A 19917-nucleotide genomic window follows, 5' to 3' on the forward strand; every position below is an offset into this window, starting at 1 on the left:
CTCTTTTGAACCTTTAGCATATGAGATTGGACATCTCTTCTGAGAGTTTTCCCCCTGTCTTCTGTAAGGGGCATCTCTGCTTTTATGGTAACTAGATGATCAAGGATGATCTGGGAGTGCAGGCTTCCTGCAGTGGAGGCCATGGCATTCTGAGGTATCCCTGCCCAAGCGGTAACTGAGACCACTCTGGAAACATGAGGATGTATGTGTTGACATGGTCTGTGGAAGAACATTTTCTATATCCGAGTGTCCTTGTAGACCCTGCCAGTGATAATCTAGGGGAAATCTGGTTTATCTCTTTGCCTACCCGAGGAAGGCAAGTGAGGGTACAGGCGGATGCAGGGCGGGTGGTAGGTGGTGTCTTTGAGAACCCAAAGTCCCAAAAAGACTCGAATCTGGTGCCCCTAGAGTCAGAGTGACACCGAGTCACAAACACAGAAAACTTGTCTGAAGCCTGCTGTGTCTAGAGCACAGGCATGGTTGGGGGTGGAGCAGAGATAAGCCTTGAGAATAATTGGAGACTCCTTCTGGTCCACTCCAAACAGGAACTAGTCTCTGTCCATGAGTGAGTAGAAGGACAGCAGTCTATTTAGATTCAACGTAACCTGCATCACTAACCATTCTCTGGAGATGTTTAAATGAGCATGCAAGCTCCCATTCCCATAAGACTGGACAGGCATCTTCCTATGGATCTGCTAGGGTGTCCAGAGAGCTTCCAACCTCAGGAAGTAAACTCAGCTTCTATGGCTCCTGAAGATTTCATGCCTGCTGTTAGATGGCTTCCTCTAATGGAGGGCGTGGTATCACCACCTGCTGACAGAGAGGAAAGGTTCTAACAAGGCTTGCTTGGTTCGAGTCCCCGAACACCCACCCCTGCCTAATAGTGCAGAGCCTCAGAAAAATTTGCGTGGCTGTGTCTCCAGGTCCTAGCCGGTACAGTGGCTGCTCCACTTGTTTCTGAAGTCACCATGAGGCAAATGCTAGATCCTACCAGAGACCCCATGGACCTTTTTACTGCCGTTAATTGTCCCTTCCTGGAAGGCCAGAGTGAGCTCTTCTAGGAAGATGGGCCACTATGTGCTCCTTCCCTGGAAGCTCTCAAAAACCCCTCTGTTTGCCCTTGTCTACCTTTGCAGCGTCAGTGTGTTGAATATGCCTTGAAAGCGCGCCCCTTAAGGAGATACATCCCCAAAAACCCATACCAGTACAAGTTCTGGTACGTGGTGAACTCCTCGCCTTTCGAATATATGATGTTCGTCCTCATCATGCTCAACACGCTCTGCCTGGCCATGCAGGTAAAAATGGAGATCATTGTGGGAACCAGGTCTAGATGTGCCACATGTCCCTCTACCCCAGACCCTGGTGGCAGCATGCTCCCCACCTTCCGAGAGTAGGGGTCCTACTTTCTGATAAGCCTAAACTAGTGTGGTCAGGGTTCTGTTCTGCCTGACTGTTGTCATGTCAGACACATAAGGTCACATTTATGTTTGGATCTGCCTGGGCAGATGGCTGTGGGTATTGCTCCCATGGAGCCCCTGTGTGGTTTTCAGTATGAATCATGGGACCCGAGAACGGCTGAGTACCAAAACCCTGATGTCATATAGACCTCAGACTCTGTCCTGGCTCCATCCTTACCAGCTGGTGACCTTGAGAACCTCACCCCATGCCACACTTTCTTTATGTGTGAGATGGGAAATCTGCCCCACCTACCTTAGAGCAAAAGATTCTGCTGAATTCTTTGAGTCTGGCCCTTTAAAATTATTTTTAAATATTTTAATTTTATGTGTATGAGTGTTTGCTGTCATGTATGTATATGCACCATGTATGAGCCTGGGGCCCACATAAGTCAGAAGAGGGCTTTGAATATGGAACTGGAGTTATGGGTAATTGTGAGCCATCATGTGGGTATTGGAAACTGAACCCAGGCCTCCATAAGAGCAAGAGCTTTTAACCTTTGGGTCATCTCTCTAGCCCTAAAGTCTGACACTTTGGTCTGAACCTGTCACAGTGACACTAAATGTTGAAAAGGAAAACCGAAATTACATTTCTATCTTTAGGGGCTCCTCTTATGATAGTGCAAGGTTTTCTAGTTTTTGAAATGTTGGCCTGAATTACAGTAACTTCTTGCTGATCCTGACCAAGTCAGATTACAGAGCTGTGTTGTCAGTGAACCCTTAGAAGTTATTGTCTGGTAGATATGATGCTAGGTCAGGAAGCCAGGACCAAGGTCTACAACCAGATTCTGCCAAAGCTTGAAGAACTTAAGCAAACCAAACCCTCAGATTCTGTAGAAGCCAAGCATACAGTTGAGCAACATTTTCAGACACTGTTTTAAACTCAATAATGAAAAGGTCTGTGTGCTGATCTATGGGAAAAGTGTAAAGCCCAGGTAATACCCCCTTTAATGAGACAGAAACCTAACTAGTATAAGATTTATCACTAATCAAATTCTACCTTTATCCATAGACATTTAGGTGGTATCTGCAGTGTGTTAGTCAAGGACCCAAGTATCATTCCCAACAGAGAAAGGGTGGCTCCCCTTACCCTGAACTGAAGGAATGGGCATTTATTTCCTCCATCCGCCCCACCCCACCTCCCCATGTTTAGTGGAAGTTCACCATATGATCTTTGCAGTGTACTGGCTTGAAATGTTGGGAGAAGATACTGTACTGGAGGGTGGGCAATGACCCCAGGGTGCAAATTTCAGGGGTCTCCCGTCGCACAGATGTGAGATTGTGAGACTTCAGTACCCCTACCTTTATCTTATCCACAGCACTATGAGCAGTCCAAGATGTTCAATGATGCCATGGACATTCTGAACATGGTCTTCACGGGGGTCTTCACTGTTGAGATGGTTTTGAAAGTTATTGCATTTAAGCCCAAGGTAAGTTGCTGAATCTGCTTTACAAAAGCCGTTATTGAATCACCCCAGAGAAGGGCCGGCTTCTTCTCAGCTTCGTGTTAGTAAATTATGCTGAACTGTTCTGCTAGCTAAGTAGGTTACCACCTGAGAATGTCAAGATCTGATTAGGACATCTGTATACATGTGGGAAAATGAATATGTAAAACCAAAACCCTATGAAAACAGTTCTGAGAAAAAGAGAGATGAGAATTAAGAATGTGCTAGCTGGTGATCATTGTAAAACCTGGTTTTCTGTGTCTAGAATGGTATGTCATACTCTTTCAGGAAAGCATAGCTCATTATCTGAGCACTGGGGGTGTCTGATAATCATCAGACAAAATTGACCCTGATTTCACTCTGAGATCTTTAGCAGGAAGACGGCTTCTATTCTATTTGTCGCTGTCTGTAGCAGCCTTTTTTTTTTTTTTTTTTTTTTTTTACTGTGGATGGAACATTCTAGCACCTCACACTAATCTACCATTTTTTTATTTCTTAGATTTAGAAAAGTTTCACTTGTTTGCAAGAAAACGAGGCATGCTCTGTGCTACGCTCTATTGAAGGAATGAGCACGTGGCACCTTCTGGGGGTGGGGGGGGAGTCCTGTCCCACAAAGCCTGGAGGCTGTGGTGTAGCAAGCCACATAGCTTGGTATCAAAGAACACAATTGTGAGACACCTGAAATAAGATCCTGCTAGCTTACGTGAGTTACTTCCCTGCCCTGCACCTGAGTTTCCTCATCTGTTCCATGAGAATGGTCATAGCCCAGGTTGTAGGGAGCCAGGCTTCATTACACGCAGTGTTGAAAGGGTACCTGACAGTTACATCACCACCATCTATCTTCAAGCAGTGGTGTTCCTTTATTCTAAAGCCCTAGACTAAGGAGCCAAGCTGGGCTGAGGTGTGGGGTCTCCTTCCTAGCATAGACCCTAACTCTCAGAAGAGAGAGTGACAGAGCCTAGTCACAAGTGTTTTCACTCTGTGTGGAGGTATCAAACAAATGCAGCTTCAGACAAGGTTGGTTTCATGTACACTATAGTTGTAAAGAACACCAGCCTGTTCCTTTCTTTAATTTGAAGTAATTTTTAGGCAATCTTTAATCGGATTTGTGGACCAAAGAGAAAGGACATTTTGTAAGTGATTAAATGCGGTGATTGCAGTGGGGTCAAATTTGGCATCTTACGCATGGCTAGATGTTACATCCTGTGACTTGTCCATACATAAACATTCCCTCCTTTTCCAAATCCATCAGAACCTCCCTGGGGACTTGGGTTTGCTTCTCTTTCTCCTGTACTTCTTTGGACAATATTTGTCTGAACTGATGGAAAAGGTTGCTGAGCGAGAATGTGGATGGTTCTTGAGAAATGTCCATGAGACATTCCCATGGAACATTTCCCATCCACCCTGTGCCCGGTAACTAAGCTCTGCAGCTTTTGAGAGCTTGTCCAGGTGGAGGAGCACATCCCCCACCGGCCACAGCATGTGAGCATGTCAGAAAGTGTGTTTATTTGTGTTCATATTTATGTGTGAATATATGAGAGTGTGCATAAGTGTACTTGGCCTCTAAGGGCAATACATCAATGGCTTGTAGCACACTGCTTGGCCCAGTGAGTTTATAAGCCTGGGAGGAGTGTCCAGGGTCATATGAACGGATGAGTACTGTCATGCCACCGAAGCTAATATGCAGTTAGTACCAATAGACCAGAGTTTCTAATGGGCGACTTCTACCAGCAAGTGCACTGCTTTGTAGTTTTGCTTAGCAAGATATTTTCATGGCCCCATATGACCTCAAATTATAATCCAGAGAGCCTTTAAAATAACAGCAGCACCCTTGCTCCTGATGAGCAGTGTTTCTGTGATAGCTTAGATTGCTTTGTACCTGACAATGAGAGGAGAATGGAGCCTTTAATATAATCTTTTCACCAGTACTCACCAGCCAAGCCCAGTGAGAGGTGGTCTCACAAAGCAGCCCTCTGTCCTAGTTGGTCTGCAGGCTTCCTCTCTACACATACACTGTCTAGGCCTCAGTGTCAGCCATGCCCAGGGTAGGCTTTCCCACTTCTGTTGACCCAGTTAAGAAAATTGCTCCAGACTTGCCCACAGGACAACCGAATCCAGAGACTTTCTCACTGAGATCCTCTTAACCAGTAAATCCAGGGAGTGTCTGGTTGATACTTAAAATTAACTAGTGATCTGCAGACTGAATTCCAGGACAGCCAGAACTACACAGGGAAATCCTGTCATGAGAAAAACCAAACAAAGTAACAGCTAAGTAACTAAAAACTAGCTAGCATAATAACTTAAGTGTCAGACTCAGGAATATTTCTGAATAATAAAAAGCCATTGCATGAGGTTGACTCACTCTTTTCAAGCAGGTAGAGCTGAAGAAAGGAAGGAAGACAGACAGACAGGAAAAGAGAGGGGGGGAGCGAGGGAGGGGAGAAGAGAGGGAGGAAAGGAGGGAAAGAAGATGTGGTTGCTGTCTGCTGGCTCCACTTGAGAGGCCCTGGCTTCAGAGTTCAGTTATAGAGGAGTGTGTCCTTCAGCTAGGAAGGTGGATAGGGTTGGACCCTGTGTGACAAATCATGGCGTCTTTGATACACAAAGAGTTGAGGAGCTGAGTCATGCTGCCAAGGCAGTGATTTCATAAAATAGGAGGCTGCTAAACAGGAAGGCAGTGTGTGGGAAGAAGGGCTGGCTGGCATTTCTGCCTCCCCTGGACTCCTATCAGAGCCACCTGGTCAGAGCTTTTGACACCAGCCACTGTACCATGAAGCATCCTGTGGTGTAGCCGAGAGAGTGTCAACCTTTAGTCTATGAGCTGTAAGGATTTGGGTGCCATTTTGAAACTGTGAAAATTTTTTCCTAGTCTATCAGATTTACAAAAAAACGTTCCCAGAGAGTGTTACACCCTTATCTTGCTAATTTGAAGGGATTTTATCCACCACAGCGCACCAGGAAAGGCTCAGTGAAGAACAGCTTAAACACAGACAGGACTGGCCCATTGTGGGAACTCTGATCATAGCGGAGACAGAAAGGAGCTGCAAGAGAGGGCTCTGTGCAAAGCGCACCAGGGGCAGATCTGTCAGACAAGATGAGAAAAGCTGAACATGTAGTATGTGGCCAGTGAGGACGAGAGGGAAGGAGGCTCAGTCTTCAGAGTTCTGTGAGCATTTTGCAGTCTTATCATGGGATTAAGAAACACATTCCACTCTGCAGGACAGTCTGTGAGATAACCAAACAAGACAACACGGAGGACCCATCCATCAGCATAGTCTGCAATGATGCTTCCAGTTACAGAACCTCTTGGTACTCACTTGGAACAGTTTCTCTGCTGCGGGGCTCTACTTTAGAGCTCTGCTTGTCTCTGTCTGTCTCTCTGTAAGCTATGGCCTTTAAGCCAAGAGCTCTTAGGAATTCTGCTGTACTCCAAGGCCAAGGCCTGCTATCTTTGCTGGACTAGTGAGGACAAAAGAAGGCTGCTGATCTGGTGGCTTCAAGTGGGAAAAGGGAAAAGAGGGGAGCTTAGAGGCTCCTGAACGTAGATGGGAGCTTCATTCTTCTGTCAGCTTATGAGGGTTTAGGGTAGACACTCTGGATATCAGGACGAGGTTAACTTCTATCTACCCAGGGACATAGGTCTGGGTGTGTGTGTGTGTGTGTGTGTGTGTGTTTTCATGCCCATTCTCACACATATGGGAGCACAACCACCGCTCTGTGCCCCTTTTTATCAGTGGACAATATTGTCTCCCCTTTGGCTTTCCTGGCCCCTCCCCTGGTTGTCCTGGCCCCTCCCCTGGTTGTCCTGGCCCCTCCCCTGGTTGCCATGGGTGCTGTGGGGACTCGGATTTGTCCCCTCAGATAATCCATGTGATGTGCCCTTCATAAGTGCTCATAAACATCTGCCCCTGCCTGCTCTGTCCAGGGGTATTTTAGTGACGCCTGGAACACGTTTGACTCCCTCATCGTAATCGGCAGCATTATAGACGTGGCCCTCAGCGAAGCCGACGTAAGTATGCACCTGTGTGGCCTGCGTCCTCTCTCTCCTGTCTGCACATTCTGCTCCCTGCCCTGATGTGGCATCACCTGGACAAGTCACAGAGCCCAGTCACACATGATTGGAAACTAGACATTTTCTCACAGAGGCTGTGGGAAAGAACCTTCTAGAGTAGAGCCTTAGCCCAAGGCCTCTGCAGACACAAATCACCTTTGCAGGGCTGACTCTGGCACCATTGACCCCAGGCACTAGTAGGCAAGGTAAGATAGGGTGTCTCTGGTTGTCTCCATTTGCTCTGTCAAAATCCATCCAAAGTGACGTTATCTATGACATGTTTGTCTCGGGGCAATTTTTCAAGCAGTCGAGTGGCATATTGTTAACGCTGTCCTTTTCTTCTTTTTTCCTGTTATGCTTCCTGTCCTCTGTGGCTTCTGAATGCTTGCCTAACAGCACTATTTCACTGATGCATGGAACACTTTTGATGCCTTAATTGTTGTTGGTAGCGTCGTTGATATTGCTATAACTGAAGTGAATGTAAGTAGCAAACTTTGTGTCCCTTAACGTGATTGCTCTCATTAAGTCTGATGCGGCAGAGACTAGAAGGACCCCATGAATCTCCCTGTACGTAGAATTATAGACACTAATTCATTTTGGGAGATGGAAGTCAGTTAGTGGTCTCCTCTCCCTTGTCCTCTCTTCATCCCTTCCCCTTAAGGGATGAAGATGTAAGTGTAAAGGTGCCACTTTGGAACTGAAACAGTTATTTTTAAGACTTTATACCCCTTCTTTTAATAATGTGGCCTTGTAACCACATGGTTCTGTGATGGCACGGGAGATCCCTAGAGCCATGCCTGGCTTGTAGATAGTTACTATCATTGTCCTCCTAGCTTGGAGTCTGCTCTGAAATCTACCTGGTGACACTGGCCCTTGTTCCCCAAAGAGTGTGGCTGGTATGTTTCAGGAGAGAGTCAGCACCCTCTTTGTCACATGCAGTTTACTCTTAACAAGGGAGCACATCGTAATAGGTGGGGCAGCCACCCCAGGCAGCCTGACAATTCAAACATGGGAGTTGGATGAGAGGAGTGCCGGCTTGCTCAAGTGAAGGCCCGAGGCAGGCAGGAAGGGGCCCTGTCCATTGGCCTGTACTGTGTTTATCCGCGGGCTTGAGTGGATGTCCATGTGTGCACTCCTCAAGGAGCTGGGGGAAGTGCCGTTGTGTGATGTTGGCTTCTGTTCTGTGTTGCCAGTCCAGTGCTGCTCCTGCCACTCCAGCTCTCTCCACTGCCTGGCTGACATACACAGGGCGGGGACTGTTAGCTCCATCCTGGTACCCAGACTGCCTGTACGGAATGGGGACATGGGTATTCCTTGATGCTCCTCTGATGACCTAAGGCTGACTTTCATCAGGATGGGTGGTTGGACCCACTTCAGCTTTGAGTTATGTTCAGCAGAGTGACAATATCTGCTGGGAAGAAAATGATGTAGATATTTGTGAAAATACATACTAAAACAAAGGTTTATGAAGACACACTGTTACTTATGCAACTTTCCCATGTACTATGCAAAATGGACTGGAAGGTATCACCATGGCCACCAAAGTATGATGCAGGCCCCGTCACACCAAAATCCATGTGATACCAAGGTTTCACTAGGTCTAGGTGCACACATCCCCCAACCTCCTTAAGCCCAGACTGTGTAAATTCAACTTTACAAGACATATTCTATAGGCAGCTGTAAAATTGTCACTTGTGACAAGTGAACAGCATTGGCTGTAAAAATCTGGCAGTACTGTGAGACAAGCAGGACCCTACCTTGACTGCCACATGGCAAGACAACTGACTGCTTTAATTGTCTTAAAGCATTTCAAGTATCTGTAATGTGTGTCAAGGAACTTCCCATGGGTCAGAAACAACCTATGACAGATGACAAGAATACCGTAAGCTGTTGTCCTAATGGACTTTTTAGGTGCTGTGAGCCAGGGATCATAAACTCTTATTTTCTGGGTACCAGGATGTAGCAAGGCTTGTTGACCAGCTGGACCCAGCTTTCTCATGCTCCCACTTGCTGGCTAGCTAGTGAGATTTGGTACACTCAGAGGCAACACCTGCTCCTCAACTCTGGCCTGGCCTTGCCTGTCAGTGTCTCAGGGTGGTTGTGCTTCTCTGTGGGTTGGGAAGGTCTATTCGTAAGTGTCTAGTTAGCAGTTTACATCAGGTGTCTGTGCACAGCTTCATTCATGATGCCCAGTTCTCATTGAAGACTCACACAAGGGAATCTTCCCAGTTCCTAAGCCTGTTGTCAATCAATAACCCTTCCCTCACCAGCTGTACTCCGAGACCAAACACTTCTTAACCTTGGCTTGTAACTTCCCTGGCCTGTGTGACTTGCAAAGATCTCAGTGTTGGTCCACTGTCCCTTGATGCAAAAGTTATGCTCCCTTCTTATTTATCCCTTCTTCAACAGCAGTGTTACTGGGGCTCTACCACTTGTAGGCCTACCACTTGGGAATAACCAAAGGTTAAGAGACAGACAGACAGACAGACAGACAGAACATTCATAACCTCTGATATCATAAATATGTAAGAATGGGAATATTTATCCCCACATCCTCCCTCCATACGTACACAGTTCCCCAGGACAGTGATGCATGCCATATCCTCAATGACCTTGTCTCCTGATGTCAAGAGTCAACTGAGCATGAATATCCTTGGTCCATCATTGGCTGGTTTGAGTTGCCATCATCATCATCATCATCATCATCATCATCATCATCATCATCATCACCATCATCATCATCATGTTTTGTGATGTTTAACCTGCTACACTCTCTTCCCTAGACTGTCGACCTTCCTTTTCTGTTGCCTAATTGATTTTTCATGTTGGTTTTATTTTTAGAAAATTGTAGCGGCAAGTATATATAATCATATATACGGTGAAGTCATTAAGCCAAAGCGCTTCTAGAGACTGTATCTTTGTTTCTGCTTCCCACCTTTGGTGTTTCACTGACTTTCACAGGACTTGCTAAGGATCAGCCATGGTCACCTAAACTGTTTCTTCTCCCAAATGCCCTTGTTCCTGGCTGGGGCCTGAGCTCAGGCTTGTTTGGTCAGTCATATTGGTTCTGTGACTCACCAACACAGTCTTCCAGAATGAGTGGTCTGGTCTGTAAGACAGGAACTCTACTTGTTTCTATTCTCTGAATAAAAAACAATAATGAGGGATGGCCCTTTGCATTGTCCTGTTTGCATGCTCACCTGGCTCTTTCCATCTTGATGCCTCCCCGTGCTCCCTGCCCTGTCTGTTCCTGGTGTGGTAGCTTTCAGGACCCTTCACCTTTGTTTGTAATGCCACCAAGCTGCTGAATGTTGGATGACACCTGATAGGCTGACTTTGCTTTCTCTTTGATGCCTGTTTGTTCCTTGATTTCTGAAATGATCAAGCGACAAAAGTTCTGACCCAGGGATGGCTGTTGCCGACATTTAGTCTTTTTCCACCCCATTATTGCCTAACGAGGTAGTGGTCCTGCTTAGAAACCACAGCTACTTTGTGTTTATCAAAGAATGTGTGAAAAATCAACAGGAGCTCACCCCTAGATCCTCGGAGCTGATGCTGCCCTCTCACGAGCCCAGCTTAGACAGAGTCGACACCATGCCATTCAGTTTGTTGTCAGAATGAGCTCTCAAGACCATATGGAGCCAGGAACCGGGCTGAGGAACGTGACCTTTCCATAGCAAGACCTACTGAACTATCCGTTCCAAACCTTTAGATGACAATGGAATTCTACTGAACATGGGTCATTTGCTTCCTCAAGGCTATCCTTGAAAAGACAGTCACGTGGGGAGCCAGTCTTGGCCCTGCCCCAGGTCCTCTAGTGTCACCTGTGGGTGGTCTTGGAAGCTGAGCATAGGGTCAGGTGACTTACACACCTTGCCCATCCTCTGCCTGTCCTTCCCTAGTGGCCCTCTGGCCCTTGGAAAGGAGGCAGACATGGAGTGTAATCCCTTGGAGCCAATTTATGTTTCTTCATCAACTCCAGAAGCCCCTGGAACAGCTGGAACAGCCCAAGTGGTTTCTTCTTGTGGCTCTACTCTCTGTGACCACCCTGCAGCTGTGAGCTATCTGTGGAATACTTATCCTGACATTGCTGTGGTCTAGACAGGAAGCCTCCACTCTAAGAGCACATTAGAATAACTTGGTGGCTTTCAACATTCCTGAAGTGTTAAAGGACCCAGATCAATTTAGAAAATAACTTTTGGGTGGCCTCTGGGCAGTGGGGCTTTAGAGTGTGCCCCAGGATCAGAGCAACTGGCCTCTTTGCAGATGGAGCAAAGCCATCCTAGGGTTCTTCAAGTTTGGAAGATACTTTGCAACTTGCATGCCTGCTACTCCCCACTGCTGCCAGATACACTCTCCCCTCTAGCAGGCCTTCTGCCCTGGGAGGTGTGGTGGCTGGGGTGATGTCTCAGGCCACTCTGGGGCTGCATGCATCCTGTAGTGGGTTTTCATTCCTGTGTTGTGTGGTCCACTGCTTTGTCTCCTGAAAAATGTTATCTCCTCTCCACCTCCTTAAAAAAAGACAATTTGACTAGGCATTGTGGTCCACACCCCAGTAGGTGGAAGTAGAGGTAGCTACCTAGTAAATTTGAGGCCAACCTGGGCTACATGAGACTTTGTCTGGAGAAAAAAAAAGTTTAAATTTAATGATTGATGATTGTCATTCCTTAGATAATAGTTAAAAATCTGCACATTTCAAAAGTTAGTTTAGCCAACTCTCATCAGCCCAGAGGAAGAGGATCACAGATGACTTGTCACGGAGTGACACAGAGGAGTGAACAGAAGAGAATGGCCAGAAAGAGCAGGCTTACTCATGTTCTTACAGGCCCCACATATGTTACAGGTATTTTGGTAACACAGGTATAGAGGGCTCTGCTCTGCCTTCTCCAATCCTCAGAGCATAGACAAATAGAAGTGTCCACACATACAACTACACAGCCACTCACCTGTGCAATCTAGCTGTCGGAGCAAGATGGCTGCTTTCTTCTCCACAGCCCTTAGGAAGAGCGATGTGGGGGACAAGCACTCTGGCAAACTAATTCCTATGTATATTAAAGCCTTAAGTTAAAAAACAAATAACAACAAAACCTGCTATGATCAGAGCTAAGAATAGTGGCACCCACCTGTAACCCCAGAATGTGGGATGTAGAGACAGAAGAGTCAGGGTTTGAGGCCAACCCAAGCTGCATAATTCGACCCTGCTCTCTGTCTAATTCAAACAAACAAACAACAGATAAACAAACAAAACCTGTTTGAGGAGGTGTTACTTCTGTGGTGAGGCAATAAAAGAATTGAATAAAATTAATGAGCCTGGGTTCTGACTTGCCTATCACTTACTCTGAATATACATACTAAGTATATATTCCTATTCCGAATATCCAGGTGGACTAGAGCCCTTTCTAGTGATCGGGACCTGCTCTTAGGTTCAGTCACTGATGAATTACAAGTATGCTCTGATGTATCCAGATGCATTTTTGTTTTCTCATTGAAGTTCATGGTATTCTGTTTGGTCTCAGGAATCAGCTTAAGAACCAAACCTTCCTTCTCCCGTGTCCCCAGGGAAGGAAGCTTCTAGCAACATTCCTCTCTGTGGCCCTGTATAGTCAGTCATACAGCAACATCCTCATCTGTGGCCCTGTATAGTTATACCTTGTGCCACAGAAAGCCTTTGTTGGGAATCCCCAACAGAGGATCCTGTCCTTTGTCTAGTCTCAGGAAGACCCACTGCCTCAGTGTAAGTGACACTTGGTGGCAGGAGAAATAAGAGGTTGTCTTTCACACATTCTTGCTATTGTCATTTCAAGATGCCTCCTCTAGGGAAACCTTGCCTCTAGCATCTTTGCATTTTCTTAAGCAACTCCCCAAAAGTGCTGTGCTGAGCACTGAGTAGAGTGAAGGAGGTGAGAGAAACAACCATTCACTGACACAGAGTCAGACCTGGGTGAGGCAGAGCTGCTTGGGCTCAGGCAAGCTGGCCCCATGATGTTCTTCCAGAGCCCTGAAGACTGGAGTGTGGGCTTGACCTGGCTGAGGCTGAGGCCTTCTAGTCCAACAGCAGAGACATTGATCCTCTGGAGCACAAGTAAGCGTAAGAGTGGGGACCACAGACAGATCCACTGTTCGCCCCATGGTTAGAGTTGGTCCATTTATCCAGGCCATGAGGCCTGCTGTAGGAGGTCAGCTCCTTTGACTGCATCAGAGGATCGAGGTTTCTCTAAACTTGTGTCTTTAAAGACCACGAAGGCATGTACCACTATCTTTAAGCAGGCATCAGTCAGCCAAGACATCACATCCCTGGGAAGAAACTAGACTGGAGTTAGTCTGTCTGTGCTTCTGTCAATGGATGTTGTCCACTCCAGTCCAGTTCCAATGAGGCACTGGTATTGTCTCAGGGAGGGAACAGCTATGTAGACCAAAGATACTAACCACACACTGGTAAAGGGAGGAAATATCTCCTGAGCCATTGCTGCCTTCCCCCAACATTAATACATTTCAATCTTTGATTTCTTAAAGCCATCTGAAAGTGAGAATATCCCTCTCCCAACTGCCACACCTGGGGTAAGATCAGTCACTGGTCCCAGGGGCTGGGCCTTCTCCTTGACTTTATTTGACCATGTCGAGTTTTCCACTGGTGTTCTGTATTCTCCATGATTGTCCTTCCAGAACAGTGTCTGCAGTGGTTTGCATTCATCATCAGTGCCCAGTCCTCTTGAACAGCCCAGCGTTCTCCTCTAACACAGTAGAACACGTGGACATGCATGTGCTGTGTGGATGCAGTTTTTCCCCTAAGCCCTGTGTTGTTAGCATGTGACCTTTTCTTTCATATCATGCTTTCTGAGGCGTAAGGCCCTAGAAACACATCTTCAGTTCTCACCCCTGTCACCTTTGCGTCCGTCGCTGTTTTTCTGAAAGTGTCGCATGTTGTGCTTTCCACTGGGTTTGACTTCTCCATGATAACCCTTCAGAACTCTGAAGAAAGCAATAGAATCTCCATCACCTTTTTCCGTCTTTTCCGAGTGATGCGGTTGGTGAAGCTTCTCAGCAGGGGGGAAGGCATCCGGACACTGCTGTGGACCTTCATTAAGTCCTTTCAGGTAAGAGCAACCTAGGGCTTCATCATCGGTCCTTGAGAGCATATGTAAGGCAGAGATTGTCCTCTGTCCCAGAAGACCCTAGCTCTCTCTATGTGACCAAGTCGGTAGAGATTATGGGAGACTAAGCAAGAGGCAAAAATAAGACCTGAAAAGTCAGAGATATGCAACATTTCCCATATGGAAGAAATGTAAACCTCAGGGACTTTTGATTGCCCAGAATGTCCAGTCCAGGTGTCCAAGAGAGGGAAGGTTAACTACACACTCCCTGAAGCTTGGCAGCCTATCTTAGTTACTGTTATATTGATGTGACCTAGCGAGTCCATGATCAGTGTGTTAGGAAGTATGGAAGTAGGTGCTGGAGAAGTAACTTAAAGCTCCCATCTTAATAGTGACTTATAGGCTGAGAGAGACAAACATATAGACATATAGACACAGAGACTGGCCTGGCCTAGATAATTGAAACCTCAAAGCCCAACCCCAGGAACACACCTTCTCCAACAAGGCCACACCCCTAATTCTTCTGCTCTAGACATTTCGCTCACCTAGACTGAACCTGTTGAGGGTGAGGGATAGAGATGTGCAATCAAAGGTGCAGTCACGTAGGGGATTCACCTTCACTTCTTCGTCAGCTGGGTTTCATTCATGATTCAAACACTTTGCGAACAAATGAAGTTATATAAAGAAAAAATTCAAGTTTCCCCCAACCCCTTATGGGATAACTAGTAGAAATTTTCAGTAATTTTTTTTTAATAGGAAAAAGGGAAAGAGATGGCATTGGGGGAAAGGAGAAGACAAAAACTCACAGGAAGGAAATCACGGTCCTGTTAAGAGGGATGGAGACAGAGAGAAGGGTGTGGCTTAGGAGACACAGGCCAAGCGCCATAGGAAAGAGAACCAGGGTGTGGCCAAGCCCTGCAATCCTTTGTAGTTGCTCCAAGTTCCAGAGATGAGCTGCTAGGATAACTAAATACATTCATGCAAAGCAACCTTGGTTCTTGGTGAAACTATTAAACTTAACAAACAAACAAACACTGGTAGGTAAAGAAGCCATGTGACAGCGATGGTTTGCCCGGGGACGGTTGGCCAGCACAATCCTCAAATGTTTGCATGTCTAGGAAGGAAACACAAAGAGCTTTGTGGGGAGAATAGCCCTGTGGGACCCAAGTAAGCACTCCATCTGAGGGCATAACATGACAGCACTGGGCCAGGGTGCACATCACAGAGCCCCAAACCTGTAAATGGCCTGTCAGCATTCTAATGCCTCAGACAGGTGAGAAAACCGATTCCAATCAGCTGTGCTGGAAACAAGCCCAAGAGCTGAGGCAGCCCTGTGCTGCTGTACACACAGATGCATTGTCACATGTGGTGATGGAGAAAAGCCACCGAGGATCATGGGGTGAAAGGACTCAGATCTGGCCAGACACATATATTTGCTTGTGTGCTTTTAAAAGGAGCCTGCACTTGTGAGCACTCCACTTGCTTCCTTTCTTCCGGGGCCCAGCCCGTGAGTGTCTAGCTGTTTTCAGAGGGGCGCATGGTTCAGATAAAAGCATTAAAGATACTCTCAGAAACACCAAAATGTAGCCGAGTTGTATTAAGGAAAGGAAGCTTGGCAGTTTCCTTGGCTTAATTTGACCAAGAGTGACCCCCAAGTTTGAAGTCTCCCTGTTTCTCCCTGTCTTCATTCTGTCTGTAGTTTGTAATTGCTGCCTTGTCTGTTGTACATATCTGGTTTGTCCCCATGTCTTGTCATCCTTAAGGCTGACTGATGTCGCATTGCCCCTAAGAAAGAGAACTTTCCTCTGTATTTACTGGGCAACATAGAAAGCATCCCTTGCAAAAGGAATGGGACATCCCTTTGCAGAAAATCTTAAGGGTGTTATAAAGATTTAGTCATTTACACCAGACCCCAGAGAACTCAATACAGCAAACACACCATCACTGTTATCAAGTTTTAATCTGGATGCTGATTTCTACTTCTATGGCAGATATTTGTAGTATAAGATTGTTTTCAGAATTTACACATACACACATACACACACACACACACACACATACACACACAGTTGCTTTTGAAATCCGGGGCATAGAAGAGTCCATAACTTATTATAGTAATGCATTATCTTAGGTTGTAAAAGCTGACTACATAGGAAATCCAACACAAGTAAGGTTGGTTGATACATTGTTATCTTAAAGACAAGTTAAACAAACAAAGGGAGTGCACCGCAGGATTAAGGGCCAAGTGACCTCGAGGTGTGCTAAGGCTGAGGCCCAGCCGGACTTGCAGGCTCTTTGAATGTAAGGGATATTTTCCTGAAATGTATCACCAATGGTTCATTTTTAGCTGTTTTGCATTCTTAAATGGCTTTTGACCCTCTGGCTCAGTCATTCTTCTCCTTAAAGTCTCATTGCAAGGAAAACTAGAATGAAGATTATTTTGCGTGAGGAAGTTTCTTGGCTGCTCTGCAGCCGTTCCCGCATACAGAGCGGATGGAAGCAATCCGGGAATCTGTGCGGCTTCATGAAGGATATGGAGCACATTGAAAACTCACTGGGATCCATATGTCTGTACAGGAACATGTTTAGGGTTAGCACAGCGTAATAATGAACTTGGAAAACACACCCTACACTTCGTGATTCCAGGCATGCAGGTGCATTGATCCCCAGGAACCGGGCTGGGCCTCGAGGGTTGTTGATCAGGTACAAGAACAGGTATCGAGCACCCACCAACCCAGTAACCCTTTGTGTCCCGCAGGCGCTCCCGTATGTCGCCCTCCTCATTGCTATGCTCTTCTTCATCTACGCAGTCATTGGCATGCAGGTGAGTGGCAGCCGCCCTTCCCTCACTGGACCCTTTTCAAGGTGGCCCTGGGTCTATGCTTAGGCCAGGTGCAGTAGAAACACATGATCATGCCATTTCCAGCCACAGACAGAAGCACCCTACATTGGTAGGATGTCATTCTGACTAGAAAGAGGAGCAAGAGAGAGAGGCGAGGTAATTCCAGCACAGAGAGGTTATTTATTTATTGTCTTGAAGGCTTAGAAGTACTTGTGGGAACTTTTATTGGGAGTTATAGGGCAAGGGTCATAGCCCAGGGCACTAAAAACTGAACCACACACCCCAGATTCTCCTAGTGGGATGTGCACGAACCTAAGGCTATCTGAAGTAGGATCTGCTCCATAATGCCAGTAGGAAAATGGGTGGGGCATAAAACTCACAGACCCCGCCCATTCCGCCTTTGTTTCCTTCCAATGGCTCATCTCTCTGCTTACCACTCATCCCGTTCCTCAGGCCTTCTGTGTGCCTTCGGGTGGTGCTCCCTCTGCATGGAGAACCCTCACCCCTGTCCCCTGACTGACTGCTGCTTCTCCCTCAGTTCTAGGCTTATATGCTACTACTTCCTCTGGAGCTGCTCTTGCTGTTTCCCTAACACTGGCTAAACGGACCTGTTCCCTGACCTCTGTGGGGTTAGGTCACCTCTGTGCTTGTTGTGTCTGGTTACCATGGCTTGATCACTCTGTAGTCTCCTCCGGGCAGTGACTCCTACGGGGTGAGACTGGACCTCTGAGACACTGCATTCCTAATGTTCAGCCTAGTGCCTGGTGCATGCTGTGCCCAGCAGATCTCTGCCGAGTGTCCTAAGAAAGCCCTAGTTGCTAATGAGACCCAAGTTAGTTCTAAATTCACATAAGTCTTTTAAGTGACTGTGTTGGTCAGCATTTCATGAGTGTCCTGGAATATTGCAGGCAGAGGTGGTCTAATCCACGAGTGACTAGCCCAACGTTTGTCCTGTGACAAGGCAGGACACCACGGTAGAAATGCATCATGGGACAGACCTCCTCTGAGAGGCAGGGTGTCAGTGAAGACATAACCCCAGCAACCTCAGGGCCTGCCACTAGGTCACAAAGTTCTACCTCTCAAGAGTGCTGCCCTCGGGGATTAAGTCTCTAACCACATGAACCTTGGGAGACCATTCAAGATTCAAACTGTAAAAATGACCAAAATGTCTGATCCCACCCCCTTAATAACTTCCTCTTCTAGATGTTTGGGAAAGTTGCCATGAGGGATAACAACCAGATCAATAGGAACAACAACTTCCAGACGTTTCCCCAGGCAGTGCTGCTGCTGTTCAGGTGACTGGGTCCTCGGGGTGGAGTGGAGTAGGGTACCCTAGAGTTCTGAACCGATGGGGTCATGCTTGCTCTTGGTCCCACTAACTCTTGACAGACTTTTGCTTCATTGTTCTTGTTCGGTATTTGTTACTTACTTTGTTTGGAAACAAAATCTCATTCTGTAGCCCAGGTTGGTCTGGAACTTACTCTGTCGTCTAGGCTGTCCTCAAATCATGACCGTCTTCCTACCTCAGCCTCTCAAAGTGCTAGGATTCTGTGTTCTACTATGATCAGCCACTTTATACCCTTTAAAAACATTGTTATTGTCTCATATGCATATATGAATATGACATATGTTTGAGGGGGACATGCCACTGTGTGCACACTGAGATCAGAAGGCAAATGCATGGCGTCAGTCTTCCTTCATGTTTACAGAGGCTCTAGGGATTGAACCCAGGTCCTCAGACTTGGACACCAAATACCTTTTACCCACTGACCCATCTCACTGGCCCCAATTTTGTATTCTTAAACAGAACTAGCATTTCAGCTAGAGAGGAACTGACTTCCGTGTTAAAACTGCTGGGATCGTTGGTATTGCCGCTGACACTTAGAACACCAGGAAAAGAAATGTAGGTTAGGTGTGCATGTGTAAGTACGCATGAAGAGTGCACCAGAATACACCCAGGGAAACAGAAACACAGTGGAAACATGGGGATTTGTCATTTCCCAAATTAACCTGTAAGCCCTACATGCTCAAGAATCAGACAACTTCCTGGAATGCTGGGAATTGTAGTTCTTGGGAAATGACAAAGCCTCATGAGAAAGTACTGAGGCCTATAAGTTTATCCTTATAACCCCCTGCAAGTCCGTGGCTCTGGGCCATTCCAGCTGCTTTATACTCGCCAATGGTCCTGACTAAAGTCAATCTTTTGGTCAGTATTTAATATTTAATAAAGGCTTGCTTTAAATTTGGCCCCAAATGGTACTGTTGTTTTTTTCTGGTGAATCAAGGGATTAACATATCGGAGCATTACAGCCTCACATTTTATATGATTGGTTTTAATCCCAGCTAATTTAATTTTGCAAACAATCTTCCTCACAGTGAGAGACCTTCCTAGAAACAAGGAAGAAATATCTAATGACCCCAGTAACTGTAACAACTCATTTATAATTTAGGTGGTTTTCAACTCTTTCCTCTCACCAGAATCAGTCAGGGCCAAACATTAAAGAATTGTAATAGGTATGTTTAAAGAAGAGACAAGAGAAAAATGAACATCCATTCATATAAATAATTGAAGCAGACATTGTATTATTAACTGTTTTATGCCGAGGCCTCTAAGTAACCAAACTGTATCTGAAAGTAGGGCTTCCAGGCTGTCACTAATCCAACTGGTATTGCCTCACTTACTTTTTACACAAGCTAAGAATTTTCTTTCCAAATGCCTAAGTCACCATTTCCTTGCCCCTCCCCCAATTAAAGCCCTTTCCCTTCATTTAAACAGGTGTGCAACAGGGGAAGCCTGGCAGGAGATTATGCTTGCCTGCCTCCCTGGGAAGCTGTGTGACCCAGACTCAGACTACAGCCCAGGAGAGGAGTACACTTGCGGGAGCAACTTTGCCATTGTGTACTTCATCAGCTTTTACATGCTCTGTGCGTTCCTGGTAAGCGGTCTCGGTAGCCCCCTTCTCCACCTACAGAGCTGCTGTAGCATTGCCCTGTCGTAATGCCGTGAGGCAGTTGGCATACTCAGGTGTCTGTT

At 46.3% G+C, this 19917-nt stretch overlaps 1 protein-coding gene across 4 annotated transcripts in view; it reads left to right on the forward strand.

The window, feature by feature from the left end:
- CACNA1D (calcium voltage-gated channel subunit alpha1 D) overlaps positions 1-19917 on the forward strand; it is a gene marked incomplete at both ends in the record, with an annotated part of 288275 nt that overhangs the window by 237430 nt on the left and 30928 nt on the right. For 2 of the 4 annotated variants that reach the window (XM_080926306.1, XM_080926305.1), the window contains 8 exons: positions 1137-1295; positions 2774-2884; positions 6825-6908; positions 13464-13508; positions 13916-14044; positions 16800-16865; positions 18087-18178; positions 19660-19819. In XM_080926306.1, coding sequence (XP_080782432.1) covers positions 1137-1295; positions 2774-2884; positions 6825-6908; positions 13464-13508; positions 13916-14044; positions 16800-16865; positions 18087-18178; positions 19660-19819 — 846 coding nt within the window. The remainder of the gene's footprint in view (positions 1-1136; positions 1296-2773; positions 2885-6824; positions 6909-13463; positions 13509-13915; positions 14045-16799; positions 16866-18086; positions 18179-19659; positions 19820-19917) is intronic. The other 2 variants (XM_080926308.1, XM_080926307.1) reach the window with 1 other exon arrangement.

The sequence above is a fragment of the Micromys minutus genome (assembly GCF_963924665.1).
Source record: "Micromys minutus genome assembly, chromosome: 12".
NCBI lineage: Eukaryota > Metazoa > Chordata > Mammalia > Rodentia > Muridae > Micromys > Micromys minutus.